The sequence below is a fragment of the Leopardus geoffroyi genome, chromosome D4, assembly GCF_018350155.1.
Source record: "Leopardus geoffroyi isolate Oge1 chromosome D4, O.geoffroyi_Oge1_pat1.0, whole genome shotgun sequence".
In the NCBI taxonomy this organism is placed as follows: Eukaryota; Metazoa; Chordata; class Mammalia; order Carnivora; family Felidae; genus Leopardus; species Leopardus geoffroyi.
The window spans coordinates 8,532,047-8,555,473 of NC_059342.1; the positions used below are offsets into that span (position 1 = coordinate 8,532,047).

At 47.0% G+C, this 23,427-nt stretch overlaps 1 protein-coding gene across 1 annotated transcript in view; it reads left to right on the forward strand.

Annotated features, from left to right (window-relative positions):
• LOC123593587 (histone-arginine methyltransferase CARM1-like) overlaps positions 1 to 23,427 on the forward strand; it is a 246,751-nt gene that overhangs the window by 214,111 nt on the left and 9,213 nt on the right. Inside the window, exons 9-12 of the mRNA XM_045469666.1 lie at positions 10,136 to 10,217; positions 11,390 to 11,475; positions 14,746 to 14,835; positions 16,975 to 17,112. Of these exons, the coding sequence (XP_045325622.1) occupies positions 10,136 to 10,217; positions 11,390 to 11,475; positions 14,746 to 14,835; positions 16,975 to 17,112 (396 nt within the window). The remainder of the gene's footprint in view (positions 1 to 10,135; positions 10,218 to 11,389; positions 11,476 to 14,745; positions 14,836 to 16,974; positions 17,113 to 23,427) is intronic.

Below are 23,427 nucleotides of genomic sequence, written 5' to 3' on the forward strand. Positions count from 1 at the left end.
ACAAAGCACCCTGCTTCTGCTATAGCCTTGCAATAGCCGTCCAACTTGCTTCCTCTTCTTCCTTGATGACACATAATTCAGGTCCGTCTTCCTCAGCTCACAACCTCCAGTGGCTTCCCACCTTCTGCACTATAAAAGCCAAACTTCTCCCTGTGGTTGATAAGACCCTCCAGGATCTTGTGCCACCCTGCTCCCCTTGTGATGTGGTTTCTTACCACTCCTTTCTTATCCTCTGGGTCTTCACTGACTGCTCTCCTTGCCTCTCCATGGACGTACCAGGCTTGCCATCACCTCGCGGCCTCTGCCAGATGGCCCCATGGCTTCCTCTCATCTTCTTCAGGTCTTAGCTCACACGCCTTCTTCCCAGGAGACCTGCTCTTAATCATAAATTACAATCTCTTCCCTCCTGGAAGCCCATATCTCACTTCTCACTTCGTTTTCCCCCACTTCACTTATTATCATCTGCTGTATTGTATGTTTTTACTTATTTATTTAATGTATTGTCTGCAGGTTCCATAATAGTGGCTATTTGTCTCGCGCTGTTCCGCATCATCTAATCTAGCTAGTAGTAGTTGTTCAGTCTTCATTTATTAACTGGAAGATAAATGCATTGGCATAAGAATTCCTTACATATTAAGGGTATTAAGACTTTGTTGTATTTTCTTCAGAATTTTTAATTTGCCTTGTAACCATCTTTGTGATGGTTTTCACCACAGAAGAAGTTAAAATATTTTTGGGTAACTAGATCGACCAGTGTATTCTTTGGTAGTTTCTTTCTCTTCCTTTATTTGGAAAAGGGCTTCCCCACCGTAAGATTAGTATTAACTTCTATTTCTTTCATGTTTTCACTTTTTCCATTTAACATTTTTTAATTTTTATGTTTAACTCTAAAATTCATTGTAGTTTAAGTATGTGATAAGCATAGAATTTTATCCTTTCTAAATAACCAATTATGAGGCTCTCTCAGTAGACAAGGGTACTACATTCTGATGTTAGTAGCAGTCACCTACAAAATTAACAACTTCCTTATTTGATCAAGACTTCTTGCCCCTTATTAATTAAGATTCTAGAAACTACCTCCTGAGAATAATCTCAGTCATAAAGAATCATCATCCCCAGGTGTAAAACTTCTTTATGTGATGTTACTACTGATATTATTTTAAATAATTGGTTCAGGGGCTTAATTTTTTTTTATTTTCATGTTTATTTCTTCTTGAGAGAGAGAGAAGAGAGAGCACAAATGGGAGGTGCAGAGAGATACAGAGACACAGAATCCAAAGCAGGCTCCAGGCTCTGAGTTGTCAGTGCAGAGCCCGACGCAGGGCTCGATGCAGGGCTCGAACTCACGAGCTGTGAGAGCATGACCTGAGCCCAAGTCAGACTTAACTGGCTTAACTGACTGAGCCACCCAGGTGCCCCTGTCAACTTCTAACTGTAAAACCTTACCAAGTTAATTTAATCTATCTGAGACACAGTATCGTTATTCATAAATTAAAGGTAATAATACTCCCTACCTGGGGATGGGGGCCTTTCAGAGATGGGCCCTCTACTTGTACTTTGCTATTTTGATAGCCCTTTCTTCACAGGCCAACGTGAGGGTTCTGCCAGATTCTGAAGGTCTCCCAGTTGTATATTCGGGGACTCAGAAAATAACCACAGGGTGGGTAGGAGCCCACTGGGTCTCTGTGAGATGGACTTGGCCCAAAGGTTGGAGAACATTTACCATGTGTGCGGTGGTGGTCCTTCAGCGTCATTCATTAGGAGGCTGGGCCTCTACGGCAGTCATGGACCAGTGGTCTCTAGACCCATAAGCCATATCTGGAAATTGGACCTGGAAATTGGGTGAGGGACCTCATCTCTCCATTGTGGCAGCCGACATCATCCCGCTTACCAGCTGGCAGATGTGTTGTTGTCATTGTTGTTACATAATTTGAACACTATCCTAATTAACTCCATATCTGTCTGACATCTCTGGGAACACGATGGTCTGTTCACCACCACCACAGGTCAGGGTACTCTCACTGTCACTGTAGCCTTGCTTCCCAACACTGTAATTATGTCCTCCTTGACTATGACAGGTAATTACTACTTCCTTGATTCTGACCTCTGAAGTTCCCTCCAAATTGTGCTCACTAGGAACACAGTGTAATGGCAGCAGCAGCATTTTTAATCTGCCGAGGACAGCCACCCTAAGCTTCCCAAAGATGCCATTGCTCTCTTACTTGTTGATCCCCTATTACCTTTGTGAAAGGAGGGTGTCCTGGGTCTTTCCTGAGAATGTAGTCGGGGGAAATGTTCTTGGGTCTTACTTGGTAGATCTTTCTAGCCTTTCTGAGCCTTCTGACTCCTTCCTTAATACTATGCTGCAGAAGTTCTGGAATCACCACTTCATTGACTGCAGGCCATCATGATGACCAAGCTTCAAAGTGCCATCCCAGCAGACTGTTAGGTCTGGTATTTTGTTAGAACACTGAATCCTATGAGTGCCCACGTCAATGAAATTGTGTCCTATCCTGACTTACATTCTACCCTTTTCTAGTTCAAGATCCTTAAAATTCACTTCTATACGTATTTCCCTGGTTCTTAGCAGGAAATATTACTCAGCTTGTACATTGTCTTCAGTATGTAAGTTAGACTCTTCCAGAATAGGAATTGACTTACTGCTCAGGCTGTGCTTGAGTTATCAACCTGACAGCCATGAGGGACCATTAGCGTGAAGGCAGCTGGCAATAGTGAAACTGATCTTGAGGAGAATAGAATTACCTTGCAAGGCACAGGCTTCAGGAAATGGGCTTGTGCAGCCTTCAGGAAGCTACTGCTTGGATAAGAAGGATAAGAATTCTGCTTCTGTTCACCTGAAGCATTCAGGGAGAGTTGGGAAGATGTTTTCAGGATTCTGCCCCTTGTTCACTCAACTCTCCCAGTCCCAGGCCTCGGGGTCCTACTCTTTGCCAGCCAGGGTGCCAGCTATGATACATAAGACCTATCAAGGTTGCGTTCCCAATCTCCTTTGCAGCTCTTCTGCTGTGGCTGGTTTACTATCTTGAACTCAGCTTGGGTTCCCCAAAGAACTCAGTGTTAGGTAGAGTTGATAAGCTGCAACTTCATTAAAGAATGTAATCCCAGCAAAACAAGAATGAGAAGTAAGAGAGATTCGGAGAAGGAGGGAGAGCTAATGCAGAAGCACATTACTCATCTGACCACCACATGGTATCAAACACCAAGAGACTGCTTGATCCCTCAGGGCCATCTCCAGAGGCTGAATGAACTACATCTCCAGACAGTGTATACAGAGGATTGGGGAGATTTGTCCACTGCCTGTTATCTCCCCATTGGTCAACTGTTCACCCCTCAACATTAACTAGCCTATACCTTTGGGTTGTGAATGTGTGAACACCAGATGGGTCTCACGGCATCCATGCCCCAGAGTCAAGAGGAATACCCTCGGGTGGAAGTGGAAGGATGCACAGTGCCGGCCTGAGGTGACGCACCTGTGCCCACATGGGGTCAAAAGAGCTCGTACCTTGGCACGACAGGTCAGAATACATGGCTGTGGATTTCAGAGAATGGGTAAGACTGAGAGGATCTGAGGTGGCACTGAAACGGTGGTACACCACTTAAGGAACCAAAAGATACGTCTCAGTTTCCTTTCCAGGGAATTGTGAGCAGGTGGTATGCATCCATCATGGTGGACAAGGGCAGTGCCAGTTGAGTGACAGCAGGATGCCGGTGGTGGATGTCCTGTAGTCGTTTGTACTTATGAAAATCAGAAGTCTGTGCTTGCAAAGGATGAGGGAAGACGAGTGTGGGAAATCTTCCACGGGCCCTGAGTGCTCTCTTCTCGCACCTGTCTACTCTGAGTCTACAAAATGCCTTATTGACCATGGCGCTGAGACTGCTAAATGTCTTACTGACCACAGTGCTGCTGAGAAACACATTATTTTTAAGGAAATCCATTCATCTGAATGGACAAACTGCTCAATTCCACTGAGAAGGTAATCGATGGTTTGTTCCCAGGCTAATTCTGCCTCCAAACAGAAACTTCTACTGAAGGTTCTTTTGGCGTAGCAAGAGTTTCGTGCCTTCTGGTCTTTCCCAAAAATATATTTGGCCCTGATGGTCACCGGTACCCAGAAACACCATGTGGACCAAATGAGAACATTTCAAATTGGAATATGATGTAACCGAATTTTGGTGGGAGGCCAAGTATATGGCACCACATACCACAGAGAGGGAACTTTTGAAGGAACGCTGCCATGACCAGTGTAATCGTGTTTCAATTCCCATGCGCCCGTGTCCTTGTTCCATTTATGCCTTCACGGTTGCTTCACTGTAATCTCCTTTCAGCCACTGATATTTCTTCTTGATATCCCCTCTGCTTCTCTGTGTATAGCTGTTCTGGCACCCACCTGGCTTTTGTGCACAGAAGCAGCCTCAGTTTCTACATTCATCTTTTATGTAACTTATGTCAAACTCCTAGCTCTTCCACGGTATCCATCCCTTTGGCTGCCCACATTGAGACCTTATTTTTTTTCTTTAACCATGTAGTGTCTCTTTCAGTGTTGCAGACACAGTACAAGTGTCCCAAGTGGAAGGAGTTCAAGTGCAATGCCAAGGTCCAAGCCAGGCTCGGGAAACTAACAGGGAGGTTTGGAGTAATGGAATTGATGACCCCAGTGTGGTCTAGGATGAGGCTGAATACACACTCTTCCTATGGGCAAAGTGCCTTTGTGAAGGAGTCTGATCTTTAAAATGGTGAATTCCTCTTTCCATGCATTCACTGCAGTTCCAGCAGGCAAGTTATGGGCTTGGAAGAAACTAAAATTTGTGGTGGGAATAGGAGCATTTTAGACGTTGCGCACTTCGCACTAGAGGGGAAGCCATTTTTTTTTTTTATTAAATTTTTTTTTTCAACGTTTATTTATTTTTGGGACAGAGAGAGACAGAGCATGAACGGGGGAGGGGCAGAGAGAGAGGGAGACACAGAATCGGAAACAGGCTCCAGACTCTGAGCCATCAGCCCAGAGCCCGACGCGGGGCTCGAACTCACGGACCGCGAGATCGTGACCTGGCTGAAGTCCGACTGCGCCACCCAGGCGCCCCGAGGGGAAGCCATTTTTAAAGTCATGGAGAGCGTTCGGGACTGCAGCTAGAAGGGCAGGTGCACAGCCTTGGGAGTGTCTGTTACAAATAGAGCGGTGAATCCTTCATGCCACATCTCGACAAAAACTGTTCAGTGTTTACAAACGGGCTTTTGTTCAAAGAAGAAGCTTCAACTTCCATATTCATCTTTTTCGTAACCTGTGTTAAACTCCTAGCTCTTCCAGGATTTCTACTCCTGAGCCCATAGACAGCAAATGCACATTTAGGAACTCACAGCTCCATACCCACGTCTCCTTTGCAGCTGTTGGAGGAAAACTCTTAGACTTGATCCTCACTGGGTCAGACGCCCGACCCTGGGATCATTGCCAAGACCAGGGCAGTAAGATACTCTGATTGACTGGGACCGAACCACATGAGTCGAGGGCAGAGATAAGACACCACCCAAGTCCCAAGGACTGAGTGTGAGGGAGAGGTGCCTTCCAGAAGAAAATCTGGTGCTGTTCCCAGAAGGAGAGCAACTGTTTGCTGCTTCGAACGAACAAGAGATGTCCACCTAATTGTCTTGATGGACCCACTCTTCCTTCTGATACAGGCTTCCATAGGTCCAATTGTTAGGCAAACCAGTAATGTCTACACTTACACCTGCACACCTAGGGATGCCCCTTGGATTCCTTTATGGAATCACAGGCTTGCCCTTACTTCTTATGAAAGATGCACAGTCTGAAGCTTGGTTTCTTTTAAGGACTGTGCATTTATTTCCCGCTTTTTTTTTATAGCAAAAAAAAAAAAAACCCCATATTTTAAAAAACGTACAGAGTATATACATAGATCACATATAAAATATAAGCCACATTACTTTGCTGGAGTTTAAACCCCAAAGACCAAAGACATCGTGAGCCAAGCATCTTTATAGATACCACTTTACACAGCGGTATATCTGCGTTCTACAGATGGGGGAAATTGTTGCAATTGGTATATATAAGAGACGTATAAGAAACTAAGAAGATATAATTTGTTCCTAGACATGCATCCTTTTCCTGTGAGCCATCCCCACAAGGCCATCCCAGCCACCCTCTCATTCTGCATCCACAGTACCACGAGCACCATGTGTGTCTTTGGTGACATTCTTCGATCCCTGTGTTTGTTTTCTAGTTCGTAGGGTTTATACATCTCTCCTCACATTGGCATAACCTTGCTTTGTAGGGTTTATATATCTCTCATCAGGTTGGCATAACCTTGATTGTCACTGTTGGTAAAGTATATAGTACATTAAGACGCAAAAAAGTTGCTTCATTGTCGGGGTGCCTGGGTGGCTCAGTCGGCTGGGCGTCTGACTTCGGCTCAGGTCATGATCTCACGGTCTGCAAGTTTGAGCTCCGCGTCGGGCTCTGTGCTGACAGCTCGGAGCCTGGAGCCTGCTTCAGATTCTGTGTCTCCCTCTCTCTCTGCCCCTCCTCCTTCTCTCTCTCTCAAAATTAAACATTAAAAATTTTTTTTTAAAAGAGTTGCTTAATTGTCAACAGCAGAATAGGGTCTTTCCTTCCGTTCCTTCCTTTTTTTCCCTTTCTTTTCTTTCTTGTTTGTTTTTTTTCCAAGGGAAGGAAGCTCCTCAATGGAGGTGAAGATGTAAAGATATTTTTTAAAGCAAAATGTGCGAGCTGTGCTGTGAGAGCGCATGTTCATATCGTCAAAGAGAGCGCTCACGTCACAGAAGCTCCCCCATGTGAATGCAAGAGGCCAGTGCTGACTCCTCTAAGAGAACAAAGGCGGTACCACTTTCCTTCCAAGACAGATCCAGGAGGCTGGTGGGGAGAGATGTGTGGACGAGGAGGAAGGACAAAAACCAAGATGAACTGGTGAAGACCCAAGAACAAAGGAGGCCAGAGAGGTAGCTTCCCCCTCATGGCTCTCCAAGCTGAGCTCTGCGTGTAGAACCTGGAGAAGTTCATGTCCGCATAAATGGGTTGCCTCTTTCTCTGTGCTCTGGGTCTGTTTAGGCCTAGCTAATAGGACCGTTATTTTCCTTCTGGGCTCTCTTGGCAGGACTTTCCAGACGTTGCATGTATTATGGTGGAGAGGGAGGGGAGGGGAGTTGGAACTGGGAAGTCAGGAGAAGAAAACCCACGTGGTCTCCGCCTTATGGACTCATAAAGAGGCCATAAGCTAACTTGGAAAATAAAACCCACAGATGATGAAAACAATGGAAATGATCCCCAGCTTCCAAGTCAACAGACTCGTTTCCTGATTCATCCCCCCACATTGTCACTTAGGAGACCCAGAGAGATGCCAGCTCCCATCTGCTTTAATTATTTTGTGATGCATTTCAGAAGAAGATTTGAGATTTCTAAGAATCAGAAAGATGGTCTGGCCAGAAAGTTTTTAAAACCCAGGCGGTGGGCTGTTGGCCCACTGCAGTGCACGCCCCAGGAGTGGTACCTCCGTGTACCACAATGATCGTGGCTGTTGGGCTTTCACTGGCACCACACAAGGCAAAGGGCACAGACTTGGTCCCTCCGAGGCTGAGTACAAGGGACAGAGAGCAGTTGGCAGCCTCAGGCACTGCCGGGTGGAAAGCTGCCTTTGTCCTTGGGGATTGTCCTTCCCCTGCTTGGTGAGGATTGTAGAACCGGTAACTTAGTAGTGGTCAACCCCGGTTGCACATGAGAATCACCTGTTGAGCTTTGGAAACAGGCAGTAGGTTTACACCCTGGATCAAGTGAATCGCAGTTGGAGGGATGCAGTCCAGGCGTCAGCTTTTGAAAAGCCTCCCGGGGATTCTAAAGGATGGACTTGAGTCCTTCTGGGCTTTCTGGGAAACTCTGTCCCGCCTCCGTCCCCTCTCCTTTCTTTCCCCCTCTCCCTCACTTTCCTTCTCCCCTTCCTTCCCTCTAATGAAAACTTTGCGACAGTGACTTATTTATTTCCCCCTAAAACACCTTCACTCTCCTTCTAAACACTGCAGTGTTTCCAGAATTTTCTAGACTTATAGGAGCCTCGTGTTCAATATACGTATTCGTATTTTGGCTGCATTGTGGGCCAGCCTGGCCGTGCCCCTTGTTGGAAGGAGAAGATTAAGAAACACGTAATGCAACTGAAGAATCTTGGGGTAATGATCTTCCATTTGTCCATTTTCTTCATTGGCACCTGTGCCCACGCATAGGCCTGTTACGGACACCCAGTCTTCCGTTCATTCCCTCAAGATAGATAGATGAAAGCTAGCTACGTAACTGTTAGTCCTAATAATACACCAGCCCTGTGCTAAGTACATATACACTGATGAATAAGAAAATACTTTTACTTTTAAATGGGCTAAACTTAAATATCATATTGTAACACAAGATTTAATTTTTTTTTATTTTTTATTGTTTTAAATGTTTATTTTTGAGAGAAAGAGAGAGATACAGAGCATAAATAGGGGAGGGACAGAGAGAGGGAGACACAGAACCCGAAGCAGGCTCCAGGCTCCAAGCTGTCAGCACAGAGCCCGACCTGGGGCTTGAACTCAGCTCAGAGCCTGACACGGGGCTCGAACTCACGAACTGTGAGATCATGACCTGAGCCGATGGACACTTAACCGGCTGAGCCACCCAGGTGCCCCTTAAAATGTTTTCAATGGGGGGGGGGGGCGCCTGGGTGGCGCAGTCGGTTAAGCGTCCGACTTCAGCCAGGTCACAATCTCACGGTCCGTGAGTTTGAGCCCCGCGTCGGGCTCTGGGCTGATGGCTCAGAGCCTGGAGCCTGTTTCCGATTCTGTGTCTCCCTCTCTCTCTGCCCCTCCCCTGTTCATGCTCTGTCTCTCTCTGTCCCAAAAATAAATAAACGTTAAAAAAAAAAAATGTTTTCAATGGGACCATTTGAGCTGAGTCTCAAAGACTGGGTAGGAATGAACAGGGCAAAAGAGGGGAAGGGGATTTTGAGGCAGAGGTGAAATCGAGCAGAGGCTGAGAGCTAAGAAATGGCTCGTGCCCCTCAGCATCCGCCTGCAGTTCAGTGGGGTTGCTTTTCACTTGTCGAATGAGAACTGGCTGAGAGAACATCCCAAGCAGGCTCCGCGCCATCAGCCCAGAGCCCAGCTCAGGGCTGGAACCCACGAACCATCAGATCATGACCTGAGCTGAGGTCAAGAGTCAGACGCATAACTCACTGAGCCACCCAGGCGCCCCCCCCCCCCCGCCCGCCCCGCCCCGCCACCGGCCAAATAAAGCTACTCTTAATCGACACCCTAGATCTCTCCTCTCAAGAGTTTAGACCACTAGCCAAGCTGACCCAGAGCACCTGCTGGGGCCCAGGTGTGGTCTGAGGCATGGTCCTTCCCTTACGTGAAGGTAAGACAGCCAGGGGTGTGCAGGTGAACGCTTTGCCTCTGGCTCTCAGAAGGAAGGAAGCACAATGTGTCGCGTTTGTCCTCGTCGCCAACCACAGATTTGAGAAGAACTGTGCGCAGTGCACTGAGACAAGCAGGTTCCAGGCTCCCCACCAGGCACGGCCCTTGCTCACTTGGGACTCTCCTGCCATCGGCCACCCCGGCAAGCGCCATCGGGAAGTTGCAGGCCGGAGGCTACGGCAGAATAGAAAACAGAAATCTGTTTCCTGAAACAGGGTCTTTAGGGAGCTCAAGTCATGCTCTGGGTTGGATAATGGGGGCCAAGGAACTATGTTTCAGGACTTGGACAGTAGGTGCTAGGGTAGGCAGCCGCTTTGGGGCCCGAGGTCAGGGGTGGGAGCCCAGAGCTTCTAAAGATCCTCCTAAAAATCCTCAATAATCTTCCACAAATAATGTCCTTCACCTCAACCACCTCCCCCTTCTGTCTTTTCTCACCGCAGGTCACGTGCAGGTCTTCATGTTCGCTGGAGAAGATTCATTCCTCTGTTTGTCCCCCTAGACCAGTTTCCCTTCCCGTGTTCGCACGCGTGCCCCAGGCTGCCTCTGAGGACCTGGGAGGTGGCCTCCCAGGACGTCACAGCTGTAAGGGGCTCGGGGACTCTGCGTAGGGGCAAGATGCACGGTGATTCTCTGTGTTCCCTCTTTCAGGCACCAGCAGTGTTTCTATGGGGTCAACCTGTCCAGTCTCCGGGGGGCCGCAGTGGACGAGTATTTCAGGCAGCCGATAGTGGTAAGTGTGCTTCTTTCCAGGCTTTCCCCCCCCATGTGTTCGTCTCTCGATCCGCTCGCTCGCCCGCTCGCTCACGCACCTGGGAGGCACCGTGTTGCCAGGCTCTGTGAAGCCGGCACAGAAGAGAAAAAAGAGCTCCTTGGAGCCCTGGGTTTTCGAGTGCTCCAGCTCTCATTTCCAATCAATTACGAAAAATCTCAGGGAATGATGCTGTCGGAGGCAAGGAGATTTTCTGACCGCCTTTCAATAAGTCACTTCTAATTCTCCCACTGCCCTGACTCACCCCGTGTACACACTCAGCCCTGGTACTTGTTCAATAATTCATATCTTCCCATTGATTCTGGTGGCCCCAGGCATAGAGGAGGAAGCTCTGTAAAATAAATAGCTTAGATCAGGAGCTTTGCTGTCGAACACGTTGGGGTTTCAGTCGCAGCCCCATCCAACTGTGCGACCTTGGACAACAATAAGTTTGCATTAACCCAAACTGGCTTAATTACTGGGCTTCCAAAACCGCAAAGCCTGAAGCAAGGGACCTGTTGCAGGGGTCCAGACAATGTCACCCGAGTCAGATTTTTCCATCCTTGTAATTTCTCTCCATTGCCTCTGATTTAACCCTATTCTCAGTCAGGATCTCCCCTTGTGGTGGCAAGATGGCTTCAGGGACTCCAGCCTCAGACTCTTACAACTCTTTTAAGTCCCACAGGAGGACCTGCCTTTTTCCAATAACTTGAGCCAGAGCCCCAGGATTAGTTTGGGTAGAGCCTGACCGCCCTCCCTTGGGTAGTGCTCCTGCATCTGAAACTGTATTCAGGGAAAAAGTGATCAACGAGTGGCCAAGCTAGGGTCACAGGCCACACCCGGAGCAGAGGTAGACTAAGTTTTTCTGGAACTTCCTGGAATGTGCAGAAGTGGTAAAATCTGGATGATTTTCAGATACACCAAACAGCTGCTCCTTAGCACTCAGGAAAGCATGAAGCACTTAGTGCTTGGCGTGTAGAAAACGTGAAATAATTGTTAGCTACTCCGACTGATAGTCATTCTCATTAAGCTCATGCCTTCTAAATCCTAACTCTTGTTGACTTAACACTTCAAGAGGAAAGCCACTTTACAGGCTTGCTTGGGTTCGGTTTATCCTGACCGAAAGATAATGCCTCTGCTTCCTTTCCCCCAAGGACACGTTTGACGTTAGGATTTTGATGGCTCGGACGGTCAAATACACGGTAAACTTCATGGATGCAGAAGAAGCAGATCTGCACAGGTTTGTAAATATCAGCATGACTCCTGGTCTTTAAAGCCTCTTCTCAGCCTTTCTCAGCCCCAGAACCTCAGTGCAGGATTTTGCCGCTCACACGGGGGCGAGATCTCGGGTGTGAGTCACACACAGGGATGGTATATCAATACTCGTTCCATTTTATTGCAAAACATGGATAATGCTGCTTCTTTCGTGGGTTGTTTTAAGAGCTGAATGAGAAAAACTAAGTAGTAATGGCTTGAACTTCTGCAACCACTCAATGTTCTGAGCCCTTCACTTCCAATGACTCATTTCGTCCTCACGACAGTGCTCTACAGATGGAACTCTTGTTACCTCCATTTTAATGGTGACAGATGTGAGGCAGAGTGGAACACTGGATTTCAAAAGATCACAGAATTAGTATGTTAAAAAAGAATTTTTTTTGAGCAACAGGCAAAAGTTTATTAATGTATAAGATTAGAAAGAATAGTAGTAGAGAGGGGACATTCAAAAGTGAATGCTCCCAACTTTCTTAATGTTTATTTATTTTTGAGAGAGAGAGAGGGCGAGAGAGAGAGAGAGCACGTGCACAAGTGGGGGAGGGGCAGAGAGAGACAGCAACGCAGAATCCGAAGCAGGCTCCAGGCTCCGAGCCATCAGCACAGAGCCCGACACAGGGCGTGAACTTACAAACCGTGAAATCATGACCTCAGCTGAAGTCGGATGCTCAACCGACTAGAGTCACCCAGGTGCCCCATGAGTATATTGGACCTGGGATTCGAACCATTCAGAAGGCTCCAGAGTCTGGGCTGTTTGACCCCTCACTCAGGCCAGTGCCCACATGAACGTCAAGAAGAGTACAGCCTACTTTACATTCGGTGCTAGGTTAAGTGTTTCACAGGCCCTGGCTCCTTTTCAAAGAGGACACTCAGCAAATGTTAGCTTTGCTCTCCTGCCTCCACTTGAAGAGACTCTGTAATGGGAACTCACTCCTCAGATGGTGCTCTGAATCCCCTTTGGATGATTTTTCACTGGTATTTTGCCTTTTTCGCTCTGGAAGGAGATCTCTATGCACGTTTTTTTCTGGGTACGAAATTTAAGACCCAGCCAAGTTGTCATCTTTCCTGGACCCCTGAGGAAGCAAGGGCCAGACTCGAGCAGGTGCAGCTGGCCAACGCAAACCGTCATCTGTCTGGAGATCACAACGGACGAAGGGCGCTGTGTCTAATCAGCGCAGGCTAGAACCTGCAGCACTAACAAAAAGAAACCTTGAAACACAACAGATGGTTTAACTGACTGTGCCCTCCTAGGTGCCCCAAGAGACTCTTAACTATAGAGAACAAACTGACGGCTGCTGGAGGGGAGGTGCATGGGGGGGATGGGCTAAATGGGGGATGGGCATTAAGGAGGGCCCTTGTGATGAGCCCTGGGTGTTCTGTGTAGGTGATAAATCACTAAATTCTGTTCCTGAAGCCAGACTACACTGTATGTTAACTAGCTTGAATTTAAATAAAATCTTGGAAAGAAAAAAAAAAAGAAGCCTCGGTGGCTTATAACACAGGAGTCTCTCTCCCCGACACTGTTTATCTACTGTGCCCAGCTTTCACTCTGTACAGCATCACCCACCCTGGTGCACCAGCCTCTGTCTGGAACAGTCCTCCTCACTGAGGAAAAAGAAGGATCGTGGCGACGTCTGTACTGGTAATAAAACCTGCCTGGAAATGACACAGATCACTTCTGTTCACATTTAATTGGCCAAAGTAAGTCACGTGGCCGGGCCCGAGCCTGGGTGAGAGGATAATTGCAACGCTACCCTATGCCCAGCTCAAGAGAACTGGCATTTGGGAACAACTCCAGTAAGTACCACAGGCCCAGACAAAATGGACTTCTATTGACTTTATCTGCTGTTCCGGGCCCCCTCCTGAGTCCCAGGGAATTTTTTGAAAACTACATCTGTGTTGGCTTCCCAGAGATGTCACCTGTCATTCAGTTTATTTGTGTGTTGATTCAGCAAATGTTTATGGAGATCCTACCCTGTGCCAGATAGAGTGCTGGTGCTTGCACAGGTGCAAAAGGTAATTTTTAAAAGTCTACCCTTGGGGTGCCTGGGTGGCTTAGTCGGTTATGCATCCGACTCTTGATTTCAGCTTGGGTCACGATCCCAGGGTAGTGGGACCGAGCCCCACATCAGGCTCCACACTGAGCACGAAGTCTGTTTAGGATTCTCTCTCTCTGTCTCTCTCTAAAAAAGAAAAAACAATAAATAAATAAATGAACAAAAATTTTAAAAAAATTAAAAAAAAAGGGGGCGCCTGGGTGGCTCAGTCGGTTAAGCGTCCGACTTCAGCTCAGGTCATGATCTCACAGTTCACAGGTTCGGGCCACACATCAGGCTCTGTGCTCACAGCTCGGAGCCTGGAGCCTGCTTTGGATTCTGTGTCTCTCCATCTCTCAGCCCCTCCCCTGCTCATGCTCTGTGTCTCTCTGTCTCTCAATAATAAACGTTAAAAAAATTTTTTTTAATTAAATTTAATTTTAAAAAAGTCTACCCTTGAAGAGTTCATAGTCTATTTAGGGGAATGCAAAAAAACAGGAGGAAATAATGGCCATGCAATGTCAAAAAATTCAGTGTGATCGGTACAATGGAAAACTCTAGAAATGCTCTGCCACAGGGTGAAAGAAGTTAGGGCTTTGGAGGGGGGCACCATAAATGCAAATAAGGTACCACCTCCCTTGAAAATCTTTAGAGCACTCTCTAAAACATGTCTCCCCTTAGCGGTGGACGAATAATACCACCTTGTAGTTGTGTAACACTTTTATAGTTTGCAAAGCCCTCCCGTACACATTTTTCCCCCATTTGAGCACACGAGGACCTTGCAAAGGGAAGTAGGAGAGAGCCTTCGTCGCCCATCAACGGATGAGGCGACTGAGGCTCAGGGAATTTAAGTGACTTGTCAAGTAAGCACCTAGATTTTGTTGCACCTTCGCCACTCTTCTTCCTGTTGCCACTCATCGTGCATTTGGTATAAACCATGGCCGCCTCGGCGTGACGCTTGCCGTAGCCTGGTGGGAAACTCGTGCAGAGTTTTGTCAAGACGCGGAATTCTCCCATGTGTGGCATCACCCAGGCATTAATCACACACTGAGAGAATCTTGCTGCCAAGGCAACTGTGCTTAAGAGGGAAGGAAAATACTCTGTGATTTTCCCCGATCCCGCAAATGCGTCTAGTGTGCCTGTCAACAACAACGAAATAATTCCAAATGTTTCTACGCTCTCTCCTTTTTCTTTCCTTGCAGAGTAGAAATCCCCTTTGTGTTTCAGATGACACAGTCTGGCCTCATCCACGGCCTGGCGTTCTGGTTTGACGTGGCCTTTGTTGGATCTGTGTGAGTATCACCCTTTCCTTGACTATTCTATCCTACGCCATTCTGTGCATCGTGTAGTCATGGCTTGAAAGTGTTTTGAAGTTGATTCCAACAGTAATACTTGTTTCTCTAGGTTCCGAGAAAGGAAGGCCCTTTTAGAGTTTAGGGCGAAGTCAAAATGAGACAATTTTCCATGGTGTCCTCTCGGCTCTGGCTAACGCAGTGTAAAACCTCTTAAGCCAACTGGATTGAGACTTAAAGCGATGGGAAAGGGTCTGTGCTTCATCAGCCCTCTTGGTCTATTCCAGAAGAGAGGGTGGGAAGGACCCCCAGCCCCTGCCTTGGCTTCCAGCCTGTTATCCTGGTTAGAGAACCTCCTGTACCTGAGTGATACCTGGAATCCTACCTTCCCTGACTCTGTTCACGCCCTCAGCCTCACAGAAGATGCTAGAGAGTCCTTCCTCAATGGTCAGGCAGGCATATACCACTAATGCTACTTGCAACATGAGGTCGTTTCATTGTGTCTTCCTTGCCCTTCCTGAACAGCTTGGAAAGTTTCAGAGGAAAGAGGAGAAAGGCCACCTGCAAGTTGACTGTCCGTGTTTGGTCTTCCTCGTAAGGGCTGTGCCATTACCGTACCCCCAAACCTCTACTCTCCCCCTGACTCCCCTACTCTCTTGCCAGGCTTTCTCATGCTCTCTGACTGGTGAACCAGTAGCTCTGGGTCACATGACCAGGTGAAAGGAAAGCTTTTGCATTACACTCCTCTCTTCTCCTCGTAAAAACATCCAGGCTTATCAAGACATCTGCGGAGAACAGAAGTGCCCGTGGGTCTGCGATAAAGCTCAGGGAGCTTGTGGGGGCGGGGGTGCTCCGGGGAGGAGGGGACCCCCGGCAGCCTCATCTGGGCTGACAATCAGAGAAAAAGAAAATGCTGTACGAGTCGTCCCTACACCGCAGAAGCATATTTGTTCAAGGAATCCATACATTGGTTTCTCAGACTTTCCCCCAGTGAATCTGTTCCTGCAGGGCTAAGGGAGAGAAGCTTGAAGTGGCCTGCTCCAAGGGGACAGTTCCTTTGAAGTGAAATGCTTTATCCTACAAAGCTTTAGACAGCTTGCATCCTGCTCCCGCATGTGTCTGAGTATATTTTGATAGAATATAACATCGCTGCAACATCTTCAAGTCAAAATAGACCCTGTAGGGGTCAGCTGTGTGTTCCACGCACACCTTACTCCATCCAAACCAGCGACACGGTCGGGTGAGTCACCAGGACAGGTGGCCTTGGTGTTTGGGGGCACAGCCAGGTATTCTCGCATCTTCGTATGAAATGAAGAACGCCCATGTAAACACTGTCACACACACATACATGTGTGGGACGCCTGAGCTGGAAGGACAGCAGAGACCATCTGCCCCAGGGCTTTTCTTGCTTCCAGAAGCGCTCTCAGGTTCCCCGAACAGGTTGGCATGAGACGGTAGGAGGCCAGACTCCAGACTTGTTACCTTGAGAGACACTTTTCAGACAACTCAGTTCCCAACCTAACTCTATTCCTTGTTGGGCTTCTAACGAACTTTGATTCAGAAAGACAGATCGAAGGGCACCCGAATGGTGCAGTCCGTTGAGGGGCCGACTCTTGATCTCAGCTCAGGTCAGGATCTCACGGTTTGTGGATTCAAGCCCCACATCTGCCATCAGCGCAGACCCTGCTTGGGATTCTCTCTCCCTCTCTCTCTCTCTCTGCCCCTCCCCTGCTCATGTTTGTTCTCTCTGTCTCTCTTCCTCTCTCTCTCTCTCTCTCTCTATCTCTCTCTCTATCTCTCTCAAAATAAATAAACTTAACAAAAAAGACAGATTGACAGAATGGCCAAATCCACAGGTTTGAAGCCTGGCTCTCCAACTGTCTTCTGTGTGATGCTGGGCATGTCCTTTAACCTCTCTGTGCTGACTTTATCAAGTTACTGTATAGATTTAGTGAGGGAATATATATAAAGCTCTTGGGACATTGCCATGGCAATGACCTAAACTGAGCTACCCCTACCTTAAAAGGATTCCATGAGTTGAAAACTCTGCAAACCAACTATCAACCTAAGTCCCCAGTGCAATCCATGCAATATGGCCCCAGAACGTAACTGACTTTTAACTCTTCTCCCGTCCCACAGGGTAACTGTTTGGCTGTCGACAGCCCCAACTGAGCCTCTGACTCATTGGTATCAGGTGCGGTGCCTTCTCCACACTCCCCTCTTTGCCAAAGAAGGAGAGACCCTCTCAGGGAAAGTGCTGTTTGTAGCCAACAGACGGTAAGCTGGGAACTAGACTACTGACTACTGGGCAAGGGGATGTGAGAGGTGGGAGCGTTTTCAGCACCTCGAAATGGGCAGCAGGCTTTACAAAAGCCCAGCTCACTCTGCTACCAAGACAGCACACGTCTTCCTTACGATGAGGGCCACAGGGATGGGGAGCTTGGGGTGACTCAAGGGCAGCGGGGGTTCTCCACCTGACCACGGAGGTGGTCGGAGTGCTTGCCAAACGCTTGAATTATCAAGTGCTTGAAATCCCACATCAGCTCCTGACCTTCCTTGCATCTAGCCACACGCCCTCAAATTTAGTACAATACCATCGATTTGTTCCCCAGGGGACAGGCACAGCAGGGCGATGTGTGGTGTGGGCACAGCAGGACTGGCTGTGTCCCTCTGGTAATGGATTTCACGAGGCCTCTCCTCTGCAGCGATGACTTTGATTTATCTCATTTTTAAGATGCTCTATTTTCTTTCACCTTGTTGGAGCTTCTCTGGGGTGAATCAGGGGAGAAAGGAATAGCGGAGCAGTTCAAGGACTCTCAGGATATTAAGGGTACTCAGAGATCATCTCACTCAACTTCCTTCTCTCCCTACCTCCCACCTCTTCTCGGACCTGCACTTGAACTCTCCTGTGATGGAGAGCTCATCCCCTTACAAATCAACCCTTCCATTTTTTTTTTTTTAATGTTTATTTATTTTTGAGAGAGAGAGACAGAGCATGAGCAGAGGAGGGGCAGAGACAGAGGGAGACACAGAATCCCAAGCAGGCTCTAGACTCCGAGCTGTCAGCACAGAGCCCCGTGTGAGGCTCGAACTCACGAACCGTGAGATCATGACCTGAGCCGAAGGTGGACACTTAACCAACTGAGCCGCCAGGCGCCCCAGCCCTTCCATTTTCAAAGTCTATATTTCTTTCCTTACAAAAGCCTAACACGCTCACATATAAATGCAGAACTACAAAAGTGTTTAGAGTCCACCCTCGCTGCCACCCCTCACCCACTCCCCAGATGGGGCCCCTTGGTCCCTACGCTTCCAGGTGATTTTTCTGTGCATGTACTGATAACATCATTGTGGGGTTTTTATTGTTGTTTTACAAGAAGATTCAACTCGCCGTCTCCCACTTAAGTTTTCACTTAGCATGAAGTCCTGAATCTGTGCACATAGATCTGCTTTGTTATTTTAATCGATGCGTAATAGTGGAGGGCATAGATGTATTACATGTCTTTTTAAAAATCACTGACGGCGGGGCATCTCCATGGCTCAGTTGGGTAAGCATCTGACTCTTGGCTTCAGCTCAGGTCATGATCTCATCGTTCGTGGGTTTGAGCCCCTCACTGGGCTCTGTGCTGACAGCACGGAGCCTGCTTCGGATTCTCTCCCTCTTTCTTTCTCTCCTCCTCCCCTGCTCGCTCATGCTCCCTCTCTCTCTCAAAATAAATAAATAAACTTAAAAAAAAAAAACATTTTTTAAAAAACTGCTGATGGGTTGATACTTGGGTTGCTTCCCACGTTTCCCCTTTTTTTTGGCCACTGTGAAAAACTCTGCCCTAAATCCCCTTGAACATAAAGCTTGCACAGGGACAAGAATACTTCTACATGAGATCCCTAGAAATGGAGATGCTAGATCAAAGGGTATGTACCTGTGACACTCTGATAAATACTACCTTTTATGTATTTTATGTATTTGTACCTTTATGTGCAACCTCAATGGTTGCACCAGTGTCCACTCACGGTGATGGACGGCCATGGATGGCCAGGCTCATTTCTGCACTTCTTTTCCCTACACTGCCTGTGATTGGCCTCTGTGGCTTTTGCCCAGTAGTGATGTGTGTGCACATGTGAGGGAAGGGAGAGAGAGAACGTTAAGCAGGCTTCTCACCCAGCCCAGAGCCTGATGCAGGGCTTGACCACGCACGCAGGTCTGGGATCGTGACTTGAGCCGAAGTCAAGAGTCAGACGCTCAACTACCCAGGGGCCCCTACAAATACAATTTTTATGTTATTTTATTTTATTTTAATGTTTTTTTATTTTTGAGAGAGACAGAGACAGAATGTGAGTGGGTTGGGGCAGAGAGAGGGAGACACAGAATCCGAAGCAGGATCCGGGCTCTGAGCTGTCAGCGCAGAGCCCGACACGGGGCCTGGACTCACGAGGTGTGAGATCATGACCTGAGCCGAATCCGGTCACTCAACTGACTGAGCCACCCAGGCACCCCCTCCAAATATAATTTTTAAAAGTTGCATCTGGTTGTTTGGTGTATATTTTTTTAATTACTAATAGGGGTAAATAACTTTTCATATGGTCTTTGGTTATTGATGTCTTGTACTTCAAACATCTCTGATCATTAAAAAATTATTCTTATTGTTGATCCTACAAGTACTTCCTAGTAAGTCTACTCATTGACCTTACTTCTGCTTCTGAGTCTGTTCCAGGCTCCAAATGGCAGTTGTTGAAATATTTGGAGAGCTCTACCAAAACCCTGCCAGTCTTCCTGGCTGGCTATAGGCTAACATCCTGTAAGAGTGATTTTTAAATTGTTGGAGGTTCTAAGCCCGCCCCTCTGGAGAGTTGGTGGGACTTTTCTGGAAAGTAATTTACAAGAAGGGAGTTCCTGTGGCGGGAGAGACATGACCATCTTCAGGCGGTCTGTTTTCCTCGACTCACATTCTGTCTCCTTCTGTGCCGCCGCGGAGTCATCCTGCTTCCTGCCAACATGGCTCCTCTTCTGCTTGTTTCCGTGGTTCTACCATATTGCAGTTCTAGGCACGTCTTGCCCGCCCCAGTGCCTGCACAAGACGTTACACGTGAGGAATAAAGCTTTTGCATTTCGGAAAATGCTCCTCATCCTCAGCTTGGGTGTTTTGGGGAGCACTCTCTGAGACGCACCCCCCTCTGGGCTCTCTTGCTTCTCTTGGCACTTCTGTGCTTTTTCCCACGTGCCTTACAGCCAATGCCAAGTGCTTCCGTAGCCCTTATACATGAGTTAGAGACTGCAGATTCTATCTTTCTCCCAGTTTTACAGAAAATGAGGTCCCTGGTCTGCAGTGTCTTTCTCTTCTGCTTGTTTAGGGGATGGTTTCCAGGAGGCAAAGTTGGGAAATGCTGATTTATACCGCGTTCATCCTGGAAGTCACCACTTTCTTCCTCAATCCTCATAAACCATCTATTTAATGACCAGTTCTAAAGAAAAAAAAATTACTAAGGAGCAGTAGCCAACATCAGCTTGGAGTTGGGACCTGCCTTTTCTGCTTAACATTCTTTTGCTTTCAGATATTTATATTTGAAGGTATCTTAGGGTATCATTAGGTGGGTGGATTTAAGTCATCTTGTTTTCCTATTACTTTTTTCTTTCTTTTAAACAAAACCTTTTTTTTAATGTTTATTTATTTTTGAGGAGAGAGAGCAGGAGCAGGGGAGGGGCAGAGAGAGGGGGAGACACAGAATCTGAAGCAGACTCCAGGCTCTGAGCTGTCAGCACAGAGCCCGATGCGGGGCTTCAACTCATGAACCATGAGATCATGACCTGAGCTGAAGTCGGACACTCAACTGACTGAGCCACCCAGGCGCCCCTCCATTATTTTTTTCTAACATGTCTTGGGTTTCATCCTTCTCAGTCATATTTTTTGACCCTCCTCTCCTTTATTCCCCCGATGGGTAAGAAAGAAGCAAACCATTCACCTCACACACCTGTGTCATGACTCCCGGGTTCCTCCAGCCTTCCATACCATTCTTAAAGCACCAATGTTGTATCCCTGTTATTTGCCTATATGTGAACTTCCCAAAAAGAAGGCCTGAGTCTCATTCTATGGTGTATCCCTCCTGACTTAATTCATTTCAGAGATTCGGCAGTGATGTGGAAGGACCACCTGAATGAAGAAGTCATGTCAGGATCCTCCTTTTAGTAAGAATTTAGTGTGGCTCAGTTGAAAGAAGACGCTAAGAGATTATGGGCACATGATACTTAGCAGTAGGAAGAAAGGGAGGAAGGCAGAAGGAAGATTTTTTTTTTTAATATATTAAAAGAGATTTTTTTAATGTGTATTCATTTCCTGAGAGAGACAGAGCATGAGCAGGGGATGGGCAGAGAGGGAGGGAGACACAGAATCCAAAGCAGTCTCCAGGCTCTGAGTTGTCAGCACGGAGCCCGACGTGGGGCTTGAATTCACGAACCGCAAGATCGTGACCTGAGCTGAAGTCGGAGGCTTAACCGACTGAGCCACCCAGGTGCCCCTTTAATATTTTTAAACGTGATTTTTTAAAGTTTATTTATTATGAGAGAGAAAGCATTAGTGGGAGTGGAACAGAGAGAGAGGAGGGAGAGAGAATCCCAAGCAGTCTTCACATCATCAGTGCCAAGCATGATGCAGGGCTTGAACCCACAAACTCTGAGGTCATGACCTGAGACATGACCAGGCTTTGGCAAATATTAAAGGAGAGAACATAGTATAATCGTCAGCACACAGTAGGTCCACAGAAAATCTTAGTTCCGTTTTTTTCCCGCCTTCTTCTCTTCCTTACTCTCATTTTTGCTTTAAAATTATTACTTTCTTTGGCATTTTCTCCAAACTCAGCACTTCCTGAACGTCAGTGCTTTGACGTTCTTTTCAGTCAGGTGCTGCTGGTTTGTCCTGCCTTTGGACAGGATCTCCCCCTTCCTTATTGTCAAATATTCTTTTAAACTCTGGCCTCCTGGGAGAACTGCCCCCCCCCCCCCGCCCCTGGGGTAAGCCACACTGGCGTGACAATGGCTGCCCTTTTCTTCCCAGCCAGGACCCCTTGGGATCGTATTGTTAGCGTTTTATTTTCCACAGACTTCCATCATTCTTCGGCTGTCATTCATATTATTGCTGTGGACAATAAAACAGAACTTATGTTTTTTATGAACTTTATGAAATGTTTATCCCCCAAGTGCACAGAAGCTGGTGTCCATGAAGTTTTTTGATCGTGTGCACCTCGGAGTAAAGACATTTTGTATATGCGTCCCCCGATTATAGACTAGCATTTATCTTATAATTCTGTGAATGTACTACAGTAATAATAGAAAGTATAAAGTGGAGTGCTCGATATAGAGATATATATACTATATACTATTTATATACTATTTATATATATACACACACATGCATAGACATGTCTCTGTGTATATACACACATAGAAACTTACATGGTGTGTACGTCATAGGACACAAAATTAGAAATAAAAAAGAATGAATGGAAAAAGACAAATGTACGTAGGCTGACTTGGGGTCTATCTCAGCCACTCACCCTGGGCCAAGATTTTTTGGAATATACTTTAAAATTTGGGGGTCCCTATGAAGGTCTGCAGTACTCAGGTCTGCCAGGGAATTTGGTTTTCAGAGAGTTCCATGAGCTTTGTGTTATGAAACTGGAAGGAATGCTGACCAAAGAGTTAAAGGTTTGGAAGCTCCAAGTGGCGCTCCCAAAGGTCATCTCTAAACTGCTCTGTTTTGCGCTCAACTTGCCTCAGACCAAATATCTACGGGTCTGGACAACTGCATCGGCAGGAGCTCTGGGGCGAAACTCTTGTCAATGATCAGGAACAGTGAGGCATTAGCATGCGCGGGCTCAGCTTTAAGGGATGTTTCTTTGTCCTTTGTTACTCAGATTCTTCTGGCTCTGACCAATGTCTCCACCGCCCAGTTGGTATTTACTCAGTGATGTTGTACCACATTGTCTGCGGTGTAATCAGATTCTCACTGAACTGTCCTGCCTTAGCAAAACCCGAGAAAGTAGGTGAGCATAATAGAGAACGAATCTGGCACTTTCCTAGTGACTTCACCAGTGTTCAGTATGTGTTAGGTGAACACGTGTATTCGTTTCCCAGGGCTGAAAATTTTAAAAATCGGGGCACCTGGGTGGCTCAGTCAGTTGAGTGTCAGACTCCTGATTTCAGGTCAGGTCACGATCTCGCAATCATGAGATCGAGCCCCACAGCAGGCTCTGCACTGGTCATGGAGCCTGCTTGAGAGTCTTTCTTTCCCTCTCCCTCTGCCCTTTTCTCTCTATCAAAAAAGAAAGAATTAAAAATCGGAGCTAAGTATTTTCTTCCACCACCCCCCTCCCCCACTTGGGGCACACTCAAACCCCTCTGAAGAACGCTGGTCCAGGGTCCATTCTACTGAGGTTCTCATTCCTTCCTTCGCCTATCGGTAAACCCTCAGTGACTTGAGTCATTTTTTTTCATTTTTTTACTTTTTTTTTTAAATTTAAACTTTAGTTAACATATAGTGCAATATTAGTTTCCGGAGGAGAATTCGGTGATTCATCCCTTACATACAACACCCAGTGCTCATC